This window comes from Elephas maximus, chromosome 11 (assembly GCF_024166365.1).
Source record: "Elephas maximus indicus isolate mEleMax1 chromosome 11, mEleMax1 primary haplotype, whole genome shotgun sequence".
NCBI lineage: Eukaryota > Metazoa > Chordata > Mammalia > Proboscidea > Elephantidae > Elephas > Elephas maximus.
Genome location: NC_064829.1, coordinates 104,654,234 through 104,676,866, shown reverse-complemented (window position 1 = coordinate 104,676,866; position 22,633 = coordinate 104,654,234). Strand labels below are relative to the sequence as shown.

Here is a 22,633-nt window from a genome sequence, read left to right as displayed (position 1 = left end):
ACGGGCAATCATCGGGCTGTGGAAGGGCCCACACCTGACTGCAGGTGTGGATGGGGTGCGGGCCTGCGCCCAGCAGAGGCTGGGCAGGGACTCTTTGCCCGGGGGCCTCTGGCAACAGGTCCAGGCCGCTCCCCAGCCCTCGCCTCAGCCCCTGCCCTGGCCTCGCCCACACCAGGAACCGGGAGCACGGCTTTCTGTGCCAGTCCTGCTGTGCCGCAGGCGCTGGGGGCCGGCCTTTCCCCTCACCTCCTCACCCCAAACCAGTCTGTCCAGCCGTCCACCCAAGGAGGGGAGCCTCCTGCCCCACCTCATACACCCCAAGAAAGCCAAGAGTCCGAACGAGTACTAGGGAGGAAGGATTTACTTGCAGCAGGGGAAGGACAGGCAGGCCAACAGTGGCATTAGGAGTGGGGCACAGGGGCAGCCCGATGCTCAGATGCCCCCTCCCCATGCTTCTGTCGCAAGTGCTTGTCCAGGGTGGCACGCAGGCCAAAGGGAATGCAGCAGTGGGGGCACTGGAAGCAGGTGCCGCCAGGCCCCAGGCCGTGCATGCGGCGGTGGCGGTTGAGCTTGCTGCTCTGTGCACAGGCGTAGGGGCACAGCTGGCAAGTGTAGGGCCGCTCCCCGGTGTGTGAGCGCCGGTGCACTGTCAGGTTGCTGCTGTTGGTGAAGTGCTTTCCGCAGAACTCACAGCTGCCCCCTGGCCCGCGGCTCTTGCCCGTGGACTTCTGCATCTTCTTGGGCAGAGGCTTCTGGCTCTTGGCAGGGTCAGCTCTCTGTTCCATGGTGGCACCTCCCCAGTCGTCATCCCCAGGGCCTGCCTGAGCCCCACCCCTGGGAGCCCCAGGCTCCTGGACACCGGCTGTGGCGGCGGCTCCACCCCCTTCCCCATCGCTGCACTGGAGAGTGCTAGCTGGAGCGGCAGCGTGGGCGGCTGGTTCTGGGGGTGCCGCGGAGGCCTGCTCCTGACCAGCGTCGGCAGCGCAGGGGCTCTGGGGCTGCAGCTGTCGATGCGTCTTCTTGTGGCGGTTGAGCTTACTGCTCTGGGCACAGGCATAGGGACACTGGTCACAGGCATAGGGCCGCTCGCCCGTGTGCGAGCGCATGTGCACCTTGAGGTTGCTGAAGGAGCTGAGGGTCTTCTTGCACACAGAGCAGGTGGGGCTCCGCCGGCCGCTAACCCGGGAGCCCCTGGGCTCAACCTCTGACCCTACCACGGCGGACACTGCAACAGCCACCTCAGCCAGGCCCAGCAGCGGGGTCTCGGGGGCTTCGGATTCTGTCTGGTAGATGGACAGGCCGTGATCCCACTGGGCGTGGTACAGCAGCTTCCAGGCTTGTGTGAACTGTCTGCCGCAGCGGAGGCAGCTCAAGGCTTTGAGGTCCTCGCATTCTGGAGAAGAAAAAGGGGCAAGGCAGTTTGTAGGAGAGCTCGCTGCTTATGTGATCAAATAATGGCAGTCACAGCTCACAGCTGTGAACAGCTGCCAGCTGGATACCTTCTGTGGGAAAGGCTGTATTCTGGGGGCCAAGAACACAGCAGTCACAAGACAGGCAGACACAACTCCCTGCTCTCAGAAAAGCTGGTGCTCAGAGGGTGGGTAGACAAGAAACCAGGAAAGTAACCTGTGGTGTGGGTGCCAAGTACCCGGGGATTCCTTCTATTTTCATGGGTTTGAAAATTCTCATGAGAAAAGGTTAAAGCAGGGAGAGGGGCAGGAGTGCTTGGCTGTGCAGGGTGGTAGGAAGGCCTGGCTAAGGAGGTGGTAACCAAGTCCAGTAAGCACTTCCTGTGCGTTAGACCATGCCTGCCTCAGCTCACTCTCACAGCCACTCTTCAAGACAGGAAATAAGATCTATTTTCCAGATGGGGAAACTGAGGCAGAGGGGCACCATCCCCAAGGTCACACAGATTGAAAGGGTTGGGACTGGTATTTCAATCCAGAAACCTGGGAAGCAGGGACTAGATTTTCAAAAAAGACTGTTGGTTTAATAATGTGTGCTGTGGGGTCGATTCGGACTCATAGCAACCCTAAAGGCCAGTGTAGACTGCCCATAGGGTTTTCTAGGCTGTAATCTATGGAAGGAGCCCTGGTTGCACAATGGTTACAGCGCTGCTCCTTGGGAGAAATGTGGCAGTCTGCGCCCAAAAAGATGACAGCTTTGGAAACTCGATGGGGCAGCTCTATCTCTGTCCTATATATGAGATCGCTGTGAGTTGGAATCAATTCAATGGCAACAAATTGGGCTTGGGAATCTTTACAGGAGCAGATCGCCAGGAGGGAACCACAGCCAAGTGCCTAACCATTGTGCCACATAGTAGCTTTCAGGTCCAGGTGGGGAAGAAGGCTTAGCAGCCACACAGAGGTGAAGAGGTAGTAACCTAGATCCCCTATCCTCTGTATCCACCCCACACTTGATATTTCTCTGGGTTCCTCAGTGGACATGTCCCAGATCCACTTGCCTTTAAGATTTTTCAAATCCTGGACAGTCTTGGATGGAGTGGCCTCTGGAATGCAATACGGGGGTCAAGAGGACTGGTAGAGGCCAGGGAGGGTCAGCCTAGCCTGGGTTTGAATTACCCCAGGGAGGGTCAGCCTAGCCTGGGTTTGAATTCCCCTCCCCTGCTCCCTAGCTGTGGAATCTTGGGTGAGACATACCTGTCTCTGAGCCTGTTTCCTGAGCTACCAGAATATGGGTTGAAAGCTTTGGTCTGTATTAAGCCCTCAGTAAACATGAACTAATAAGCCCACGGCTCCAAGGTGCCCCCCAGTCTACAAATACACTCATTTCTGAGCGTGTTAGTCCAGCAATCCCATCACAACTGTTACTCAGCAGGGGGTCCAGCTCCAAACCTGACTGGTCACAGCTCTTCCCTTCCTTCACTCTCCCACCAGGGGACCCTCCCTCGGCCCAGCCCTGAGTATGACACAGTTTCTCACAAAAGTCCCAGGAGGGCATGGGCCCCCAGGGCTGGAAATTCATAAATATGGATGAGCCCCACAAGCCACAATACCATGTTAAGGGTTTTAATTCCCTCCCAAGAGAAGGAACCCAGGTATCCAGACACCCAGAGCCGGGCTCAACCAGGGGCTTCCCAGCACTCAGAACTGGGAGATTCCATCAGGGGTTAGATGACAGAAGCCCCGTCCAGGGCTCTGATCAGAACGCACCAGAAGTGAGAAAGAGGTGGGAGAGGGTGGCAACCTCCCCTTCCAGCTGGTCTAGGCTACCCCCCTCCCCAGGCCGCTGCCCCCTCCCAGAGGTCCGCCCTACTGCCACCCTGGTCCAGCCACCTGGCCAGTTATTTCTGGCCAAGGGGAAGGAGAAGTGAAACTAGATTGGGGGGGGGTGCCTGTGGCAAAACCCCAGGCCAGTCTTCTGGGGCTGGCCACACCCTGTGGGCCGCCCTCCCCGCCTGCCCGGCCCCCGCCCCCACCACCACAGGTCCCTGCTAGGACGGGGCAGGCCCTGGCCACGCCTAGGCTGCACCCCAAGGGGAGCCAGAAAGGGGAAGTCGCGCTAGCTGCCCTGCCTGTCCAGCTCAGCCACGCTTCTCTCGCAGGAAGCCCAGCCCTTGAACTTGAGAGAGGGACTGCACGCCCGCTCTACTCACCTGAGCCCTGCCAGGGTCTGGGGCCTCTGAAGAGCTGACAGTCCAGCTTCTTGTGGTCCATGAAGGCAGTGATGGCCTCCAACGGGAAGGTCTGCAGGCAGCGGCCGCAGGTCAACAGATCTGGGTGTTTGTCGGTCCATGGCTGGCGGTCTGCAGGGAGGAAGCGGGTGGTGAGCGTGGGGCGGGGCCAGGATGGGGGCCTGGGGTTCCGAGGGAGAGGGGAAGCCCGAGGGTCAGAAAGGGGGCTAAGGGCCAGGACCGGCCGAGGGAGGTAGGGCAGGGCGAGGGGTCTGCGCCCAGTGCAGGGGTTCCCCCCCTCGACCCGAGAGTCAAAGTGGAGGAAGGCTGGGCCCGGGGCCGACGAGCTCACCGAGAGAGTTGGGGATCAGCCGCGTCCACAGGGCCCACTGGCTCCTCGCGCCGAGGGCGTGGAGGACGGCCCCGGCGGGCGTGGGGCCGGGGGAATGGCGGGGTTCGCCTCCGGGGCGCCGCGGTGCGGGCGCCTCCTTCGGGGAGAAGGGCCCCAGCCCCGGGGCCTGTAGGGGCCGCGCGTCTAGCTCGGGCTTCGCTTCGATGACGAGGTCCGGCATCTCCATCTCGTCGTCTGAGTTGGCGGTGGGCACGGGGTCGACTCGGCGGGGCGCGCTGCCGGCCTTGCGGCGGGACATGGGTCGCGGGCCGGGCGAGCAGGCAGGCAGGCTGGCTGGCAGGCGGAGGACGCGCGAGCAGTGCGCTGGGAGCGCGGCGCTCAGGTGAGTGACTGCGGCGACCCGCCGCGAACTCTTACACGTGCTGGCCGGGCCGCGGCTCCGCCCTCCGGGGGCGGGGCCTGGCGGGAGGGGCCGGGGGCGGCCACGCAGGAGCCGGCCGGCAGCCAGACGCAATCAAGACGGTGCCCACTGCGACTGGCGGAGTGCCCAAACCCAATCATTTTCCTCCTGGTGCAACTGAGGCACAGGCTGCCTACACATACCCCCCGCGAGACAATGGTGCGGCCACGTTTCTAATTAGGCTCCTACTGTAATCTGGACTGTTCTATGAAATGCATTACAATCAAAATTCATTTAGCAAACACTGAGCGCCTACTGTGCACCAGGCTCCTGTTCTAAGCACTGGGGTGGGGGGGGTACCCCACCCCCACCCCATTGCCGTACAAAACAGGCAAAATTCCTGCTCTCCTATAGCTTATACTCTAGCGGGGTAGGTACCCTTCAAACAAGATAAAGATGTAAAAATAAAGAGTGCTTTCCATGATAAAGTACCATGGAGAAAAATAAAGCCAGGAAGGGGATAGGGTTACTGGTGTGGGGTCTCCAATTTTCTTGCCGACATCAGGGAAGGGCGTGGTGGAGTTAAGACCCGACGGAGGTGAGGGGGCTAGGCAGCGGGCTTATGTATTGAGGAACAGTAAGGAATAGGGATAGAGCGGTGGGTGACTGAGGTCAGTGAGGAAACGCGGACGGATCCAGGAAGTCTTTTGACCAGTTTAAGTTCTTTTGATTTTCCTGAGACTGGGGGCTTACAAGGGTTTGGAGCCCAGGAGGGTGGTAATGATATGCAATTTCTCTCTTCCTAAACGTGGACTGGCAATTAAAAGCAAGTAGCCAACTATCTTACCTCCCTCCACCCCTGAACTTCCCTCGTCAAAGCGGCCCTTTCAGATCACTGTTTGAAGTGGCGTCCACACCCTGCCCTCGCCTCTATCCCTTACTACCTACCAACCACATCATAATATAGGGCTGTTTGTTGATTGCTCTCCCAACCCCCCAGAATACAAGCCCCCTGAGGTCAGGGCCAGCCTCTGTCCTGCCCCAGCTGACCCCAGCCCAGAACTGAGTGCATTTGGCATTTCACATGCTGATCATTTCACATCCTGGAGGAGCCATGCTCCAGGCCAGGTGGGCTTCTCATATTGTTATTCAGGTCTCAGCTCAATTGTCCTCCAGAGAGCCCAGGGCCTCCCTGACCATGGTATCTAAAGTAGTCCCACCCTGCCGAAGGCCTTGCAATTTACACTCGATGACCTCCATCTGTCCCCAGTTCCCTCCTGGGCCTCAGTTTCCCCATCTGTCAAAGGAGTTTGGAGAGGCTGGAACTAGAGGGTTACCTAAGGTGGCTTTTCCTTTGACACTGCCTCCTCTGACCACTCAATTAAAGACCCTCCCCCAACTTTGCCACCATCTATTCCGTGGCCCTTATTTTATATTTTTCACATCACTTCTTATGCCCTGAGACATCTTTTACGTATTTGCTCATTTATTCCGTTTGCCTTGCCTTTCCGCCTGAGGCTCAGGTTTGGACACCAAGTGTTTGATCTTCACCACACCCCCTAAAATGTAGGTTCTGAGAGGGGCAGGCTTCTGATCTGTCTTGTTGGCTGATACATGGCTCGACCTGCCTCATTCACAGTTCCCTCACAAATATCGATTAAGCTCCTACTGTGTGACTGGCATTCTTTCAACAGATACTTGCTGAGAGCCTACTGTGTGCCACGTACCAGGCCCTGGGGACCTGGTGAGCACAGAGACCCACAGGGTCCCTGCCTGCGTGGAACTCTGTGTAGAGGAAGCAAAGTCTGCCTGAGCTGGGAGCAGTGAGGTCCCACAGCACTTCAGGGCAGACATTCCCCTCACAGTGCCTCTTTTGTAAAATGGGGCTGCAGGGAGGGCCGGAGGACAAAATGACTGCCTTTAGGTCACCCCAGCTACCCCACGGCAAGCCTTTTCCTGGTTTCAAGTAAGGCATGTGGGTTCTAACTGGAAGCGACGGGTAGGTGTGTTTGTGTAGGGCCTGGGGGTGCATAGCCCAGAGGCCTGGAGGCCAAAAAGACCAAGCAAGGAGTCTTTTCCTCTCTGGGCCTCAGTTTCTTTGACTGTAAAATGGGCATCCCAAACGCCCCCATCTCGCAGCTAGCAGATTAGACTGGAGCGCCCGCTGGCCCGCCAGCCAAGCCAGCGGAGTGGTGCCCAGGTACACTGTGCTCGCTTCTGAGCCTGCAAGCCCGCCGGCCACCACGTGGGGCAGCCGCGGCAGCGCGGGCGGAACCCTGGCTCTGCGGCTCGCAGCCCGCCCGGGCCTCTGGTGCTAGGCGCCGGCGGAAGTGGGGGTGCTACAGCAGCGGACCTCGGTAAGTGTGGGGTGGTGGCGGGGAGTCGGAGCGGGTTCCCTTCCCCTGGCCCGGGCCCGGGCCGCCCACCCCCGTGCGAGGCCGGCCGTGGCGGGAAAAGGCGAGGATGCGCCTGGAACGCCGGCAGCAGGGACGCTTTGGTACCCGAACGCAGGCAGCGGGGACGTCCCCGCGCCCTGCATGGGATTGGGGAGTAGCAGGAGGGAGGCATGCTCCCCCTCGGGGAAATGATGACGACGATCCTCAGAGTAGTAACAGCGGGGGCAGTCGTCAGACTCCTGTCTTTCCCTGAGTAGAATCGCCTCCTTAATCGGAGCGGGGAGCTGGGAAGAATGACCAGCTCCAGCGCTCAGGGCAGAGTGGGGAGTGGACGCCTGGGGGCCTGGAGGACCTACTTAGTATAAGAAAAGGAGAGCGATGGGTGGCCAGGGCGGAATTGAAAGAGAACTGACCAGGCCCGGGGCGGAGCGGAGGGGAGGCATTCTGTCCTTGGGGTTCTGACCCTCCCTGGAGGCCACATATCACTAATTTGCATCAAGACAGGGCAGCCTACGGGTGTGTGTGGACACGTGAGCACCTTGGTTGATTGGCTATGGGAACCTCGTTGTTAATCTGATAACTCAGTTATTTCCTTACTTTGATACTTTTGAAGTGCTGGCTAAGTTTGTCCACTGAGCTGATCCACTCTCATTTTCTTAAAAGGATGTCCTCCAGGGAGGGATCTCCGTGAATCTCCTTCCCTGGCCATTGAACTAAGTTATGAGCTCTTGAGCCTAACCAAGCAGGTTTTCAAGTGGTGGGGGATGGGTGCGGACATTTCCCTGAAACCTTCCAGCAGTAAATCTTTGGCTTGGAGACTGAAAGGATAAAGAATTTTGGCCAGGTCACCAGGGAGAGTGGATAATACCTTTCTTCACCTTCTTGGGCACGCCCTGCCATGACCTTTCTCAAGTCAGATTCTTATCTGGTCATACCTTTGCTCCAAAACCTCCAAGGGCTCCCCTGTCCTGGCCAAATCAAGTCTGCAGTCCTGCACAGGGCAGGGGTAAGGGGCCTGGATCCCTGGTCAGACCCACCTGGGTTGGCCTCCTTTTCCTGCCATATTCTAGCTTGCACTCAGAAATTGCCCTACGTCTTCCAGCTTCAGTTTCTTCATTTGGAAATGAGGATTGCATGAGTATTGATTTTGTTTTATCCAGGGATTTAACATCATCTTTGTCCACTTGCTTAAGTCATCAACCCCTTATAGAGTGCTAACTCTGGAGACTAGGGTGATTCTCTTCAAACACTGAAGTGCTAGCATCCTTTGGAGGAAAGCCCTGAGGGCTGGTGACCCATGACTAAACTTTCCGTGACAGTGGTTAGACACGTTAGAAAATGTGTTTATCCCTTAATCCCATTTACCTCGGTCTTCCCCATCAGGCAAAAACCTTGGAGTCCCCCTTGACTCCAGTTTTTCCCTTGACCCACACATCCAGACCATCACCAAAATCCTGCAGGCTCTCAACCTTCAAAACATATGCTAATCTGTTGAATGGGAACCTGTTTTGCTTTGTATACTTTTTCTCACCAAAAATACAACAAATATTAAAGACAAAAATGAAGACATATACTAATCTGACCATTTCACCTCATCTCCACTGCCACACCCCATCCTAAACACCTTTATCTTCTATCCTGACCGTTGCAGTGGGCTCACTGGGCTCCCTGCTTTTCCTGTTGTCCCTCAGGGTCTATTCTTGCAGCAGGCAGAGGGAGACAGAGAAATCCTAAATTAGCACCTGGCCCTCCTCTGCTGGGGGAACAGACTGGAGTGAAGGTGGAAGCCAGGAGCCTGGTGAGGGGGAGACTGCAATCGTCCAGTTGAGGGAGAGGGGGGACAGTAGCAGGACCAGTGAGGGAGTAGAGTAGGGGTGGTGTGGTGTTGCCGGATCCTGGATATGTTTGGAAGATGGAGCCAACAAGCCTTGCTGATGAGTTGGATATGGAAGCCCAGAGTTCTGTCTGTGTTAGGCTCTCTGGAATGTTCTTTGGCTGCATGATCCTCCAGTTACCGTCAATTCCAACTCACGGTGACCGCTTGTGTGGGACCAAGTAGAACTGTGCTCCATAGGGTTTTCAGTGCCTGATTTTTCAGAAGTAGATTACCAGCCCTTCTCCTGAGGCACCTCTGGGTGGACTTGAGTCACCAACCTTTCATTTAGCAGCCAAGCGTGTTAACGTTTATGCCACCCAGGGACTCTGCATGCCGCCCCCTCATTTTCCTAACAGCCCTCGAAGGTCTTTTTTTATGCTTCATTTCCCAGAGGAGGAAATGGGCTGTTCACAAAGTCACAGTGACCTCTCAGACCCCCTCCCCTGTGGTAAGTCGGGGAGGGCTGTGACCCGGCTGTTTCCGAGAGTCTACACTCCCATTCTCTATGCCCAGGTGGTATACTGCCGCCTGCTGCCTGTTCTTGCATGGCCCACGAGCTAAGAGTGGTTTTACATTTTTAAGTGGTTAAAAAAAAAAAAAAAAAACTTATAAAAAAAATTTCGTAGCATGTGAAATTAGATAAAATTGCAGTGATCCAATAAGTAAAGTTTTATTGGAACATAGCCACATTCATTCATGTAGGAATCGTCTACGGTTTATTTTGTGCTACAGTTGCAGAGTTGAGTCGTTGTGACCCAGATCCTATGGCCTGTAAAACCTAAAATCCTATCTGGCCCTTTACAGAGGAGGTTTGTCGAACTCTGCTTTATGTTCTGCTGAAAACCAAAAACCAAACCAGTTTCAGATTCATGGTGAAGTTCTGCTAAGAAGTATTCGATTTGGGCTACCAGAGGGGGCATAGGATCATTAGGGCTGGCCAGCTGGTGACACAAGATACTAGGAAAGTTCTGGGTGGGGAACTGTAGGATAATAGGAGATGGGGTTCAGATCCCTGGAGGGGACAGGGCTCTTTCTAACATTTTTTTTAAGAGACCCGGAAGCATTACAGTATACCCCGTCCTTTGTAAAGTTAAAATTAAGCAAAAACATTTGGAGTAGATGAGAAAAATTATGTATAAAATTCAAAAGGTACAAAAATAGATTGTTGTTCTTAGTTGCTGTCAGTTTCGACTCATAGCCACCCCATGTAACAGAGTAGAACTGCCCCACAGGGTTTCCAAGGCTGCAGTCTTTCACAGAAGCAGAGCACCACGTCTTTCTCCCGTGGAGCCACCAGGTGGGTTCAAATCACCAACCTTTCAGTTAGCAGCCGAGCGATTAACTATGGTGTTTCCAGGCCTCCTGCAAAAAGAAAAAGGTAGCTAAAGCTCTCCCCACACTACCTCTTGGCCTCTCCATTAGAAGTGCTAAATCCGAAGGATTGTGCCTTTAAGGTTTTCAGACCCGTCGCCTAGGGTTTCAAGGCTGTAATCTTTATGGAAGCAGACTGTCACATCTTTCTCCCACAGAGCTGCAGATGGGTTGGAACTGCTGACCTTTCGGTTAGCAGTCGAGTGAGTGCTTAACCACTGCGTCACCATGGTTACTGTCAAGTTGCCTTCTGCTGAGGCCGTCCTAATTTATGCTCCCAAGGGACTTGACAGCCTGTTTCTCCACAGCTTTACCAGCACAAGTGAGTGTGCTCTCAACCCTTTTGATCTCTCTGAGTCTAAGTGGTGAAGAATCCATGGCTTTGTAGCCTTAATTTGAATTTCTCTGGTTCTCAGAGAGGTGGTGAATATTTTCATGTCTTCAGTAGCCATCTTTATTCCTCCCCTCCAACATCTGTTTGTCTAACAGAAGTGGTTCACAACTAGGGGCAATTTTTGCCCCCTAGGGAACATTGGACAATGTCTGGAGACTTTCTAACGGCTTTACTGAGATGTAATTTTGGTAGTCACAACTAGGGCGAGGGTTCTACTGGCACCTAGTGGGTAGAGGCCAGGAATGCTGCTAAACCCTATACCTATGCACGTGAAAAGGAACCTGGGTTGCACAGTGGTTTAAGCACTTGGCTGCTAAGGAAAGGTGAGCAGTTCGAACCCACCAGCCGCTCAGCAGGTGAAAAGACCTGTTGATCTGCTCCTGTAAAGATTACAGCCTAGGAAACCCAAGGGGGCAGTTCTGCTCTGCCCTGTACAGTTGCCATGAGTCGGAATCAGCTCCACAGCACCCAACAATAATGTGCACAAGACAGCCCCCACAATGAAGAATTATCCTGGCCCCAAATATCAGTAGGGTCAAGCCCTGTTTTCCACAGGTCCTTTCTTGCAAGGAGCTCGCAGTTGAGCTGCAGAGACAGGAAGAGCCTAACACACACAAAAAAGACAATGCAGACCTGCATTCTGTGCCTGGCCCTGGGCACCTTGGGTGCCTAGCACCTCCCAGTCACCTCAGTGAGTCCTCCCTGGGCTTGAGGGAGGAGGGGACTGAGCTGCAGGGAGCAGGGCCGCCTCTCTCCCTGTTCCCACCCACAAGGCCAGCATTTCCTTATAGACAAGCAGCATCTTAGCCGTAGCACTTAACAAGTTCCAGGTGTGTCCTAAGCAGTGTACATTTGTTAGGTCATTTAATCCCCACAGCAACCCTGCGACTTCAGGCCTTTTTCAGCCCCATTTCACAGATGGGGAAACTGAGGCACAGCATGGTGAAGCAACTTAGTCCAGGTCACAGCAATGAATAACAATAACACCAACAACTATCTTTTATATGGAACTTAGTATGTGTGGTAAGGAGCCCTGGGGGCACAGTGGTTAAACACTTGGCTGCTAACCAAAAGGTTGGCAGTTCAAATCCTTGGAAACCCTATGGGGCAGTTCTACTCTGTCCTGAAGTGTTGCTATGAGTTGGAGCTGACTTGACGGCACCTTACAACTATAATAACCATTTGTGTTGGAAGGAACCCTGGTGGCGAAGTGGTTAAACGCTTGGCTGCTAACCAAAAGCTTGGTGGTTTGAACCCACCAGCCTCTTCCCGGAAGTAAGATGTGGCAGTCTGCTTCCATAAAGATCTACGGCCTAAGAAACCCTACGGGGCAGTTCTACTCTGTCCTATGTGATTGCTATGAATAGGAATCGACTCAATGGTAACATGTTTTTTTTTTTTTAGTATGTGTTAGAGTCCCTGAGGTGCTAATAGCTTCTGTGCTCGGCTGCTAACGGAAAGGTTGGCCACTCGAATCCACCCACAGGCATCTTGGAAGAAAGGCCTGGTGATCTACTTCAGAAAAATCAATCATTGAAAACCCCATGGAGCACATCGTACTCTGACACACGCTGACATTCCATGACTGGATGGCAACTGGTGTAGCGTGAGTCGGGCCCCGTTCTGCACGAGCCTACTACTGAATCTTGATAACACGCATGGGTGGCAATTGCTACTATTTTTTCATATAATGGAAGAGAAAATAGTCTTTTGCTTGAGGTCACACAGCTAAGCAAGGGCCTGGGAGCTTCATTTCTACTCCATTCATAAGAACAGTATTTACTGAGCCTGGCCTCTGTGCTGAGGAGCCAGGTAGTGTAGTAGTTAAGTGCTCAGCTGCTAACCAAAAGGTTGGTGGTTCAAACCCACCAGCTGCTCTGCAGGAGAAAGATGTGGCAGCCTGTTTCCGTAAAGATGACAGCCTTGGAAACCCTATGGGGAAGTTCTACTTGTCTTATAGGGTCACTATGAGTCAGAATCGACTTGATGGCAACAGGTTTGTTTTTTGCTGTTGATTTTGGTTTCTGAGCCAGGCACTGTTCCAGGAACTGGGGACTCAGCAGTGCAAGAGCAAGGGGCCTACCCTCAAGGAGGCAACTGGTTGGTGGAGGAGACAGCCATAAAGAGAACAATAAATATAAGGTGTCACGTCAAGTAGTGTTGTGTGCTATAAACAATGATGAAGCCAGTGAAGGGATGGAGACGGATGAAATGTACATCTTTAAGACAGAGCGTTCAGGCAGCAGAAAAGGAGATACAGGCTGAGGAAACAGCTAGTGCAAGGGCCCTGAGAAAGGCCTGTACCAGGTGTGTCTGAAGGTCAGCAAGGAGGCCAGTGTGAGGGGAGTTGAGAGAGCCGGTGTGGAATGAAGGCTCTGAGGGTGGAGAGCGGCAAGATCCGGAGCATGCAGGACTGGGGGGCTGTAGGGAGGACTCTGAGGCGGGAGCCCCGGGACGTCTCTGAGCAGAAGTGGGGCCTGATCAGACTTTTCTAACAGGATCCTTGTGATGGCTGTGTGGGACAGACTGGGGGCCGTTGGTGAAAGTGGAAGCTGGGAAGTCAGTGAGGAAGTGACTTCAATAGTCCAGGCAGGAAGTGATGGGAACTGGATCAGGGTGTCGGCAGTGGTGGGAGTTATAAGTGTTGGGTTATGAATATATATTAAAAAAAACCCAAACTCGTCGCTGTGGAGTCAGATCAGACACATGGCGACCGCATATGTTACAGAGTAGAAGTGGTCCGTAGGGTTTTCTTGGTCGTCGTCTTTACAGAAGCAGGTTGCCAAGCCTTTCTTCTGCAGTGCTGCTGAGTGGGTTCAAACAACCAAACTTCCAGTTAGTCATTGAGGGTAAACTGTTTGCATCACCCAGGGACTTCTTGTGAATACATATAAAACAAAAACCAAGCGCATTGCTGTCAAGTTGATTCTGACTCATGGCGACCCTATAGGACAGAGCAGAACTGCCCCATAGGCTTTCAAAGGCTGTAATCTTTACAGAAGCAGACTGCCACATCTTTCTCCTGTGGAGCGGCTAGTAGGTTCGAACCACTGACCTTTTAGTTGGAGCCGAGCACTTACCCACTGCACCACCAGAGCACCTTGTGAATATATTTAAGTATGTATTTTTTCTTCAGTCTTTCTCTTTTATGACCTTGGTATTTTTGAAGAGTCCAGGCTACTTATAGAATGTCCCACAATTTGGGTTTGTCTGCTGTTTCCTCATGATTGTTGCTAGTTGTTGAGGCTTTTCTGACTCATGACGGCCTCGTTAGATTCAGCTGATGCGCTTTTGGCGGGAAGACTGCAGAAGCGATGCCCTGTCCTCAGTACCTGCTATCAGGAGGCACGTGGTGTCACTTTGTTCCATTATGAGTGAGTTTGATCATTAAGGTAGCGTCCACCAAGTTTCTCCACTATGAAGTTACTCTTTGCCCTGGATAATGAATAAACACGTAGTGAAGAGGTACTTTAAGATGATGTAGGTAATCCTGTACCTCACCAAATGTTCACCCACTAGCTTTAGCATCCATTGATGATTTTCTAATGCCATTGCCATGCCTTTTATATTTATTAGTTGCCATTCTACTGTAAGGGACAACCTTTCCTTCTCCCCCTTCATTTATTTATTTATCCATTTCTTTACTTATAACCAGTATGGACTCATGGATTTCTGCTTTGTTCAGCAGGTTATAATAATCTGTAGCAATCATTATTTGATTTTTTTCAGTGAGTCGTTAGGTTTAATACTGAGAGGTGCCACTAACCTTTTCCACCCCTTTGCTCCCAGATCCACGTATTCCGGCGGTGAGAGAGACAGTATTAGATAGATACTGTTGGCTGGTTCAGAGTGATTCCACTCCTGTAGGGACAGCATCCCAACCTTGCAAGGTGTTGTTTCCCAGGTGGTACCATAACTGAGCCTTCCATTAGCCTTTGCAAGTCTATGAGGCCAGCTGCTTCTAAGGGTTTGGTGGTTTGAAGCCACCCAGTGGCTAGGCTGCACGGGAGAAAGGCCTGGCGATGTGCTTCTGCGAAGATTACGGCCAAGAAAACCCGATGGAGCAGTTCTATCTATTTGACCCTTTACAGAAAAAGTTTGCTGACCCCTGGTACAGATCCTGGCCTAAGGCCAAATGTGAAGAGACGATCAAGTCTGGGGTGGGGTGTCAGCATGGTTTCCTGCCACTGTCTCACCTGCTTGAATGTTCTCAAAGATCCAGGAAGCCCCACAATCATTATTTTAATGTACAAATTGTTCTAGATTTGGCCAGTGGGAGCCCTTTCAAGCTGGCTCCTGTGCGATTGTGAATCTATTTGGAAGATAAGATTTCCTGATGGATTGGATGGATGGTCAGAAAGGGAGAGAGAGAGAGGAGGCTGGGGTTCTCTCAGCAAATACTTATTCTTTACTCTGAGCCATGAACAGGGATAAAGCTGTGATAAAAGCAGACAGAAATTTCTGCCCTCATGGAACTCACATTCTTGTGCATATCACACTCTGTTTCTGGCCCAAGTCACTGGGTGACTGCCAGTTCCTGAGAAAGGGGCCTGGGGGAGAGGTGGTGCAGATTTTCAGAGGGAGGATCAGGAGTTGGGGTTTGGACAGGTTCCACGTGAGATGCCTGGTAGACATGCCTCTGCATCCAATTCCGCCTGACTCCTTTTAGTCCCCATGCCCCCTAGTGCATCCAATTCTGCCTGACTCCTTTTAGTCCCCATGCCCCCTAGCTGATGTCTTCCCTGTTCTTCTCACCCAACAGCCAGGGCAATGCAGAGTTCACCCACCATTCCTGTGCCTGTGCTCCGGCTGCCCCGGGGCCCTGATGGCTCAAGCCGTGGCTTTGCCCCTGATGGACGCAGGGCCCTTCTGAAGCCAGAGGTTCCTGAAGTCCAGGAGTCTCCCGTAGTTCAAGAATCTCTAGAATCCCAGGAACAGCGAGCTCGAGCCATCCTTCGGGAGCGCTACCTCCGAAGCCTGTTGGCCATGGCGGGTCACCAGGTGAGCTTCACGTTGCACGAGGGTGTGCATGTGACTGCCCGCTTTGGAGCCACTGACCTGGATGTGGCCAACTTCTACGTGTCACAGCTGCAGACTCCGATAGGTGTGCAGGCTGAGGCGCTGCTCCGATGTAGTGACATTATTGCATACACTTTCAAGCTATGAAGACCTTTCTGCCTTAGCCACAGTATCCCAGGTGTTGCTGAGCTGGGAACGCTAGGTGTCAAAGACATTGGAGTCTCACCTCCATGGAATTCTGGACCCTGTAGAGTTCTGAGCTCCCTTGGAATTTTGAGCCAAGCTCCAACCAACTCTGGCTTCTTGGGACCTTCAGAGCTTAGTTGTTAAAATTCTGCAACCCAATGAGTTCTAGATCCTGTTGAAAGGAATGCTCTACCTCACAGAACTCTGAATGCCACAGAAATATTGGCCTCATGCCAGTTCCAGAAGACTGGGGGAAGGAAAGAAGGCAAATTATAGAGTGGGAAATTGTTTATGGAAGGCACGGCAAAGTTTAGCTGTGCTGAAGATACTCCCCACTGCTCCCCTCCTGCCAAAGAACCAATTGTCCCAAGAAAATTAGACTCCTGTTTTTTTTTTTTTAGTGTGTGTGTGTGTGTTTCTGCACCCCACAGGGCTGGAGACAGATTTGGGGGGGTGGTAGGGTGGTGGAACAGGAGCCCTGATGGCGGAGTTGTTAAGCGCTCCGCTAACCGAAACAATGGTGGCTCCAACCCACCAGCCGCTCTGTGGGAGAAAGATGTGGCTGTCAGCTTCCGTGAAGATTACAACCTTAGAAATTCGATGGGGCAGTTTGCTCCGTCCTAAAGGGTTGCTATGGAAGCTCTGGTATTGTAGTGGTTAACTGCTATAGCTGCTAACCAAGAGGTCCGCACTTTGAATCCGCCATTCTCTCCTTGGAAATTCTATGGGACAGTTCTACTCTGTTCTGTAGGGTCGCTGTAAGTCGGAATCGACTCCACAGCAGTGGTCTTTTGTTGTTGTTATAGGGTTGCTAGAAGTCGGAATCCAGTGGACAGCAACGGGCTTGGTTTTTTGGTTTTAGGGTGATGGAGTCTCTCTAAGAGCTGAGTGCGGTGGAGCTGGGCCACGAGGGGTTGGGAGGAACCCGGAAAAAGGTGCAGGTATTGGACCACCGCTGAGAGAATGACTGGAGAGGCCCGAATGCCAGGATTGGGAGGTTCAGACTTGATCTCAAATTGGGTGGAGGGGGTATGCATACTGATAAGGCGAAAAGGCGAGGGGCGTGGTCGCAGGGAGAGCTCCTCCCATTGCACCCTCCCACCCCGTTCTAGGCGACGTGGACTGCATATTAAAGATAGCAGATTCGCTTCCACGCCCACGCGGGTGATAGTCGGGGCCCCGTTTGGTGGCGATGCTGAGAAAACGTTGAGGATTAGGGGTAGAGTGAGTCCGGGATGTAAAGCTTTGCCCTTTCTCCATTTCACTGTAGCTATGTAGCGTGTTTTTTTTTTTTTTTTTTGATGTAGCGTGACTGCCCGTATCTCAATTCACCTACTCGCTTCACTTAGCCCCTTGTCACTTGAGCCCCACTGTTAGCAGATTTGTTTAAAAAAAAAATGGATTCTCACTTCTTTTGCAGTCCTTTCAAGTTCAGAATATAAGCAAAGAATTCCATTAAATATAGATGAGGTTTGTTTTGTTCGACTTAGTGGTGAAAGTGCGGCAGTTCATGATGTTGAACGGAGCAAGCAGATAGCCTCAGTTTCCGTGCGTCCATTCACAACGCCACCTCTGACAAGTACTGGACCTAGCTCTGGAGTTGCCTTGGTGATGCTGTCGTTCGCCCCGCCCCAAGTCTCCTTTTTTGATTTTAGCCCGGCCTTCTGCAGGTTGATGAACGGTTGTATGGCGAAAGTGCAGAGACCAATATTAAGTTATTGCATTAAACTTAAGTCAAGCATGGCTTAAGCTAGTGCCTGGTCACTAGGGGCACCCGGTATTTCGATGGGAAGATTCTACTCTCGCCTTGGGAATTTCTTCCTTCTCTCACAGTTTAAAAAAAAAAAAAATCAGGGATATGTTACCCCTCATGGGCTTATATTTCATTTACCATATAGTATTAAATTATATTTGAAGCAATGTGAGTCCTGGTGGCGCTGTGTTTAAGAGCTACTGTTGCTAACCAAAAGCCCGGCAGCTGGAACCCATCAGCTGCTTCTTGGAAACTGGGACAGTTCTACTGTCCTATAGGGTCGGTATGAGTTGGAATCGACTCAACACCAATGGGTTTGGATTTTTTGGTTTTTATCTAAGCACAGAGAAATACTGATGAAACCGCAGCCTGCAGATGGAAGACTGGAGACTAGCAAGGGGGCTTAGGCTTCTCCAGGCAGAGGGTCCCCCTTCGTCAGCATCCATCATCTGTACTTATATTCAACACAGCTCCTATTGCCTTTCAAGTTCTCCATCCTTTCGCCTCCTCATCAGTTAGCCTAACCTCGTCAAGCAGATGTTTTTATTTCTATCAACTCCATTCCCTTCTCCACCTTCCTGGGATCGTGACAAATGAGTGCGAGCCCGAATATAAAGCGGCGCGGGTGGGGGTGGGGCTCGGGTTCGCGCTTGCGCGCTGCTCTGGGAGACGGCGTCCATCTCGCCCCGCCCCTCGTATCCTGCAGTTCCTGCTCTGCAGATTCACTACTCACGTTTCTTTTCTCCATGGCTCTTTCTGCTCTTAGTTTTCTTCTCCATGTCACCTGCGAGACAACTCTGCCTGCAAGCAGCTTAAACTGATTTCTGTCTTTCTTAGTACACGGTAAACTTACAGGCCTTTAGCGAAAGTGCGATTGCGGACGAGCAGGCGCGCTCGGGGCTTGGCGGAGGCGCGCTTGGGCTCCGGCGGCGACGACTACAACGACGAGGAGAGCGGACGGAGGCGGCGCCTGAAGCAGCGGCGGAGCCCATGCCCCGGGACGGCGGGTGGGCCCGGAGAGACAAGTCCGGGGCCCAGGGCATGTCCCCGGGGCCCCCGTGAGGAGGCGGTGGCGGCGGAGATGGAGCTCCCGCCGCAGGAGGCGCCGCCCGGGCCGGGTGCTGACGGCGACGCCGAGGAGGCCCCCGCCGAGGCCCGGCCCCCCAGTCCCGCATCGCCCCCAGCCGACAGTCGCCTCAAGGCTGCAGCCAAGCGTGTCACGTTCCCGTCCGACGAGGATATCGTGTCTGGAGCGGTGGAGCCCAAAGATCCCTGGAGACATGGTAGCTACGGTTGGGGGCGGGCTTGTGGGGGGACCTGGGAGTCGCGAGGGGTCAGTGCAGCGCTGGGCACGGAGGTGAAGCTCATCAGGTTGCACTTGGTGATGATTTAAGCAAACAGTTTGGAGCTGGAGGAGGCTAGAGGAGAGGGTGGTTATAGGGTTGGGAAGGTGAAAAGTAGCTGGCTTATGTCCTTGGAGTATATAGTTCCCCCGGAGAAGGACAGAGAGAGCGGTCGTGGAGGAAGAGTGGGTCAGTATTGGCTCTGAAATGGCAATTGAAATAGTTTGATGAGCCCATGGGGTATGGAACGAGGGTAGGTTGCTGGTTTGCAAGCCCTGGGTGGAAATGTTGGCCACTTTCTTGGCCAAAGGGAGAAGAGGATAAACCTGGACTGTGGCTGTGGAAAAAAGACGAACCCGTTGCTGTCCAATCGATTCTGACCCATAGCGATCCTATAGAACAGAGTAGAACTACCCCATAGAGTTTCTAAAACTGTGAATCTTTACAGAAGCTGCCACATCGTTTTCCTGCAGCGGCTGTAGAGGAGTTGGTAAATCTTGGGGTTGGGAAAATAGAGTTAGGGTTAACTCCCAGAAAAGGAGCAGAGTTGGTGGTCAGTATGGTTGTGGGGTGAGATAGAGAAGGTGTTAGATCTTGGTATTCAGAAGAGGAAAAGTCACTGCATGGCTCCTTTTTCCCACAAAAAAAAAAAAAGAAGGGAAGCAGAAAGTCCTTGGTTATTCAGTTTAGGAGGGGAGTTCCTGGGTAGCACAAAGGGTTAAGTGCTCGACTACTAGCCTAAAGGTTGGAGGTCTGAACCCACCCAGAAGCACCTCAGAAGACAGGCCTGGCGATCTGTTTCTGAAAGGTTACAGCCTTGAAAACTATGGAGCAGCTCTACCCTGCACACATGCAATCACCATGAGTCGAAATCAACTCAACGGCAACTAACAACAACGGGTCAGGAGTTGGACTTGCTGGTTCAGTAGGTGAGAGCGTTGAAGAAGTTTGGTGGCTTGCGATGTTGGGAGGTAGGGGAGTCCGTGGATTATAGGCCCCTTGGAGAAGATAGTTAGGGGTTAGAAGGCCAGGTCAGTGTTCACACTGAAAGGGCAGCTGGAGGAGTGTGTTGAGGTAGAAAGTCGCAGGTCGCTGGGCACTTGGGAGCTGGACAGCAGTGTCGAGTCTGTTTCTGTGCTACAGAGGCCTCTTGGTCTTTCTGGGGTAGAGCCTGGGAAGAGAGGAATGAGACCGGCCATGGCCTTCTAGAAGTTGGTCTGCTGCCCCCACCCTCCTGCTGAGAAAGAAGTAGGAACTATTGCCAGTCTGTGGGCAGTGGAGGAGTTTTGTGGCTTTGGTCTGGGGGTGGGGGCGAGGGTGTGAAACATGGTAACTGGAAGCTGAACACACAGGGAGCTGCCATAAATGCCAGCTTGGCTGGTTATTGTTAAAGAGAAGATGGGTAATTTAAGACTCTCGGCACTGGAAGCCAGCCAGGTCCCTGGGCTGTAGGCCCCAGGGATAGATGGTCAGTTTTAGATTGGAGATCTTGGCAGACTGAGATCAAGGAGGGGAGTCAAAACAGACTCTGGCTATAGTGTGATATCCAGTCTAGGGAGTTCAGAGCAGGAAGGGGGAGAGACCTGGAGAGGCAGAGTAGGGTGGTGGTTAAGAGCAGAGGCTCTAGGTCAAATCCTGACTCTGCCACTTACCCACCTTGTGACCTCGGGCTGGTTGCTTAACACCCCCTTCCCAGCCTGTTTTCTCATCTGTAAAAAACCCCGTTGCCATTGAGATGATACCGACTCATAGTGGGTGATAATACATAATAGCCATGCCATGGGATTGATGAAAGAACTAAAAGAGATTGTGTATGAAAAGTGATTGGCCAGAGTGAGCCCTCGTGAAGGTGTTGTTATTATTAAGGCGACGATGGTCATTTTAGGGGCTGGTATAGAGGAGTTGGTTCTGGAGATGGGGCCTAGATGTTGCTGCTTTGGAAGTTTCCAGGAGAGGGGCAGAGATAGTGGTCAGTTTGAGGAGACAGAGAGATTCGACCCATAGGTAAGTCAAGAGACCGCGACCTTAAGGAGCTGGAAAAACTGCCTTAGCTGGGCTGAGGAAGAGAGATGAGTTTGGCCAGGGCTTGGCAGCAGAGTTTGTTGTATGAAGACTGTGTGTAGCTCCCTGGGAGAGGGGAAGAGAAGATGGTCAGTTTGTGGGCTGAAGGGTCAGTGGTGGGGGCAGTTGGAGAGAGTTTGGTACAAGTTGGGAAGGGAAATTTCTGGTCTGCAGGTTCCCAGGAGAGGAACAGCTGTTTGAACCAACTGTTTCTCTTTGAGGAAGTCCTTTTTTCCTCTCTGAGACTCTAGGTTTCTTTCTCTGCAAGTGGAAGTGTTCATTTCTCCTGGAGGGCAGTTGTAAGAATGAAACAAGATAGCCCTTGTAAGCTCCTGCCACATAGTAAGTCTTCAGTAAATAGCAGCTGCTGCTATTAAGGTAGAAACTCTGGTGGTGTAGTGGTTAAGAGCTATGGCAGCTAACCAGAAGGACGGCAGTTCGAATCCACCAGGCACTCCTCAGAATCTCTGTGGGGTAGTTCTACTCTGCCCTGTAGGGTTGCTATGAGTCGGAATCTACTCGACAGCAATGGGTTTGGTTTTTTTTGGGGTATTATTCAGGTGGAGTCCCTGGATGGTGCAAACGGTTAATATGCTTGACTGCTAACAGAAAGCTTAAGAGATTTGAGTCCACCCAGAGGCACCTTGGAAGAAAGTCCTGTGATCTCTTTCCAAAAAGTAAGCATTGAAAACCCTGTGGAGCACAGTTCTACTGTGACACACATGGAGCTGCCATGAGTTGAAAGTGACTCAAGGGCAATTTTTTTCTAAATATTCAGGCAGATATTTTCCCTCCAGGGGCTGAAATATTTGGGCAGCGTTGGGGAGGCAGTGAAACAGTTTGAGCGGAGGGAAGAATGTCTTTCAAGACAGAAGGTTGGCTGGAGTCTGCCTAGGAGTTGAGAATTGCTGATTGGCCTGCCCTCGTTAAGGGTGGGGTTGGTGACAGCTTACAGGCTGGGGGAGGCTCTTATTATTGAAGGTTTGGGAAAGGGCAGCAAGGACGGGTCAGGACTCATACTCCGGAGGCATTGGTCTGAGGTGCAGAGGTGATGGCATGGAGAAGTCAGTAAATTTATGGGCTGGAAGAGTTGGTATGTCTTGGCTGAGGAGAGGTGTTGAGTGGGCCAAGCAGTGAGGGAGTTGTGTGATCTTAGACGTGGGTTGTGGAGGTGTCATTGGTGAAGTTGGTGAGTTTGGACAGTGGATTTACAGACAAATTGGAGGGCCTGCTCCTGCCAAGGAGCAGTTAGGTAGCCTTTGTGCCTGTTGACCAGCCTTGGGGCTGAGAGAGGTAGAGGATTCGTCAGGCTGTAGAAGAGGAGCTGTGTACAGAAAGTTGGTGGAAGAACTATCTAGTTGGGAGGCTGCAGGGTCTTGGGCTGGCCAGGGAGGAGTTGGTTGGTCTTAGTACAGGGTGGGAGATTGGTTGGAGCTGACTGTGGCTCAAGCAAAGCACAGTGTGGGGGGGGGGGGTGTCATCTGAGTGGGAGGGGTGATGGAAGAGTTGCACTGTTGCCTGCTGTAGTGACGTGACCCCAAAGGCCAAGGGGTGACGGCGGAGTTGGTGAGTCTGCATTGGCAGAGAGGTGATTCCAGAGCTGTCCATCCAGAGCAGAGTTGGAGAAGTGCCTGGGCTAGGAGGTGAGGAGAGTCCCAGGGCTGGGAGAAGGCAGCACCTGAGAAAGGGGGGAGCCCAGCACAGGGTTCCCGCTCGGCTGAGCCGTGCCTTGAGGAGGAGCGCCCCGCCAGCCCTGACCAAGGGACCTCTCTGCTGTGGTGGAGAAGGGCGGGGGCTGGAGCTAGAGTGGTGTCTGCCTGAGAGCCCTCCATCAAGACTTTCCAGGGG

The 22,633-nt window shown here is 52.9% G+C and overlaps 3 protein-coding genes across 9 annotated transcripts in view; 2 read left to right on the top strand and 1 right to left on the bottom strand.

Annotated features, from left to right (window-relative positions):
* Positions 1 to 346: 346 nt before the first annotated feature.
* Positions 347 to 4,532, bottom strand: ZNF296 (zinc finger protein 296). The gene is made up of 3 exons (XM_049900481.1): positions 3,987 to 4,532; positions 3,617 to 3,766; positions 347 to 1,393 (listed from the first exon to the last, which is right to left on the bottom strand). Exons 1-3 carry the CDS (start codon positions 4,282 to 4,284, stop codon positions 402 to 404), a joined length of 1,440 nt encoding a protein of 479 aa, XP_049756438.1. The 5' UTR covers positions 4,285 to 4,532; the 3' UTR covers positions 347 to 401.
* On the top strand, positions 3,645 to 17,910 carry GEMIN7 (gem nuclear organelle associated protein 7). 6 transcript variants are annotated; one of them, XM_049900483.1, is made up of 2 exons: positions 3,645 to 3,726; positions 15,186 to 17,910. In XM_049900483.1, the coding sequence occupies exon 2, from the start codon at positions 15,194 to 15,196 to the stop codon at positions 15,587 to 15,589; it is 396 nt and encodes a 131-aa protein (XP_049756440.1). In that variant the 5' UTR covers positions 3,645 to 3,726; positions 15,186 to 15,193; the 3' UTR covers positions 15,590 to 17,910. The 6 variants fall into 6 exon arrangements, with proteins under 6 accessions (XP_049756440.1, XP_049756442.1, XP_049756439.1 ...); XM_049900485.1 differs by lacking the exon at positions 3,645 to 3,726 and adding an exon at positions 6,622 to 6,743; XM_049900482.1 differs by lacking the exon at positions 3,645 to 3,726 and adding an exon at positions 6,751 to 6,883.
* Positions 17,911 to 18,116: 206 nt separating this feature from the next.
* Positions 18,117 to 22,633, top strand: part of PPP1R37 (protein phosphatase 1 regulatory subunit 37) — a 57,452-nt gene continuing 52,935 nt past the window's right edge. The window contains exon 1 of one of the 2 annotated variants that reach the window (XM_049900227.1): positions 18,117 to 18,664. In XM_049900227.1, the coding sequence (XP_049756184.1) occupies positions 18,463 to 18,664 (202 nt within the window). In that variant the 5' untranslated portion in view covers positions 18,117 to 18,462. The remainder of the gene's footprint in view (positions 18,665 to 22,633) is intronic. The other variant, XM_049900228.1, reaches the window with a different exon arrangement.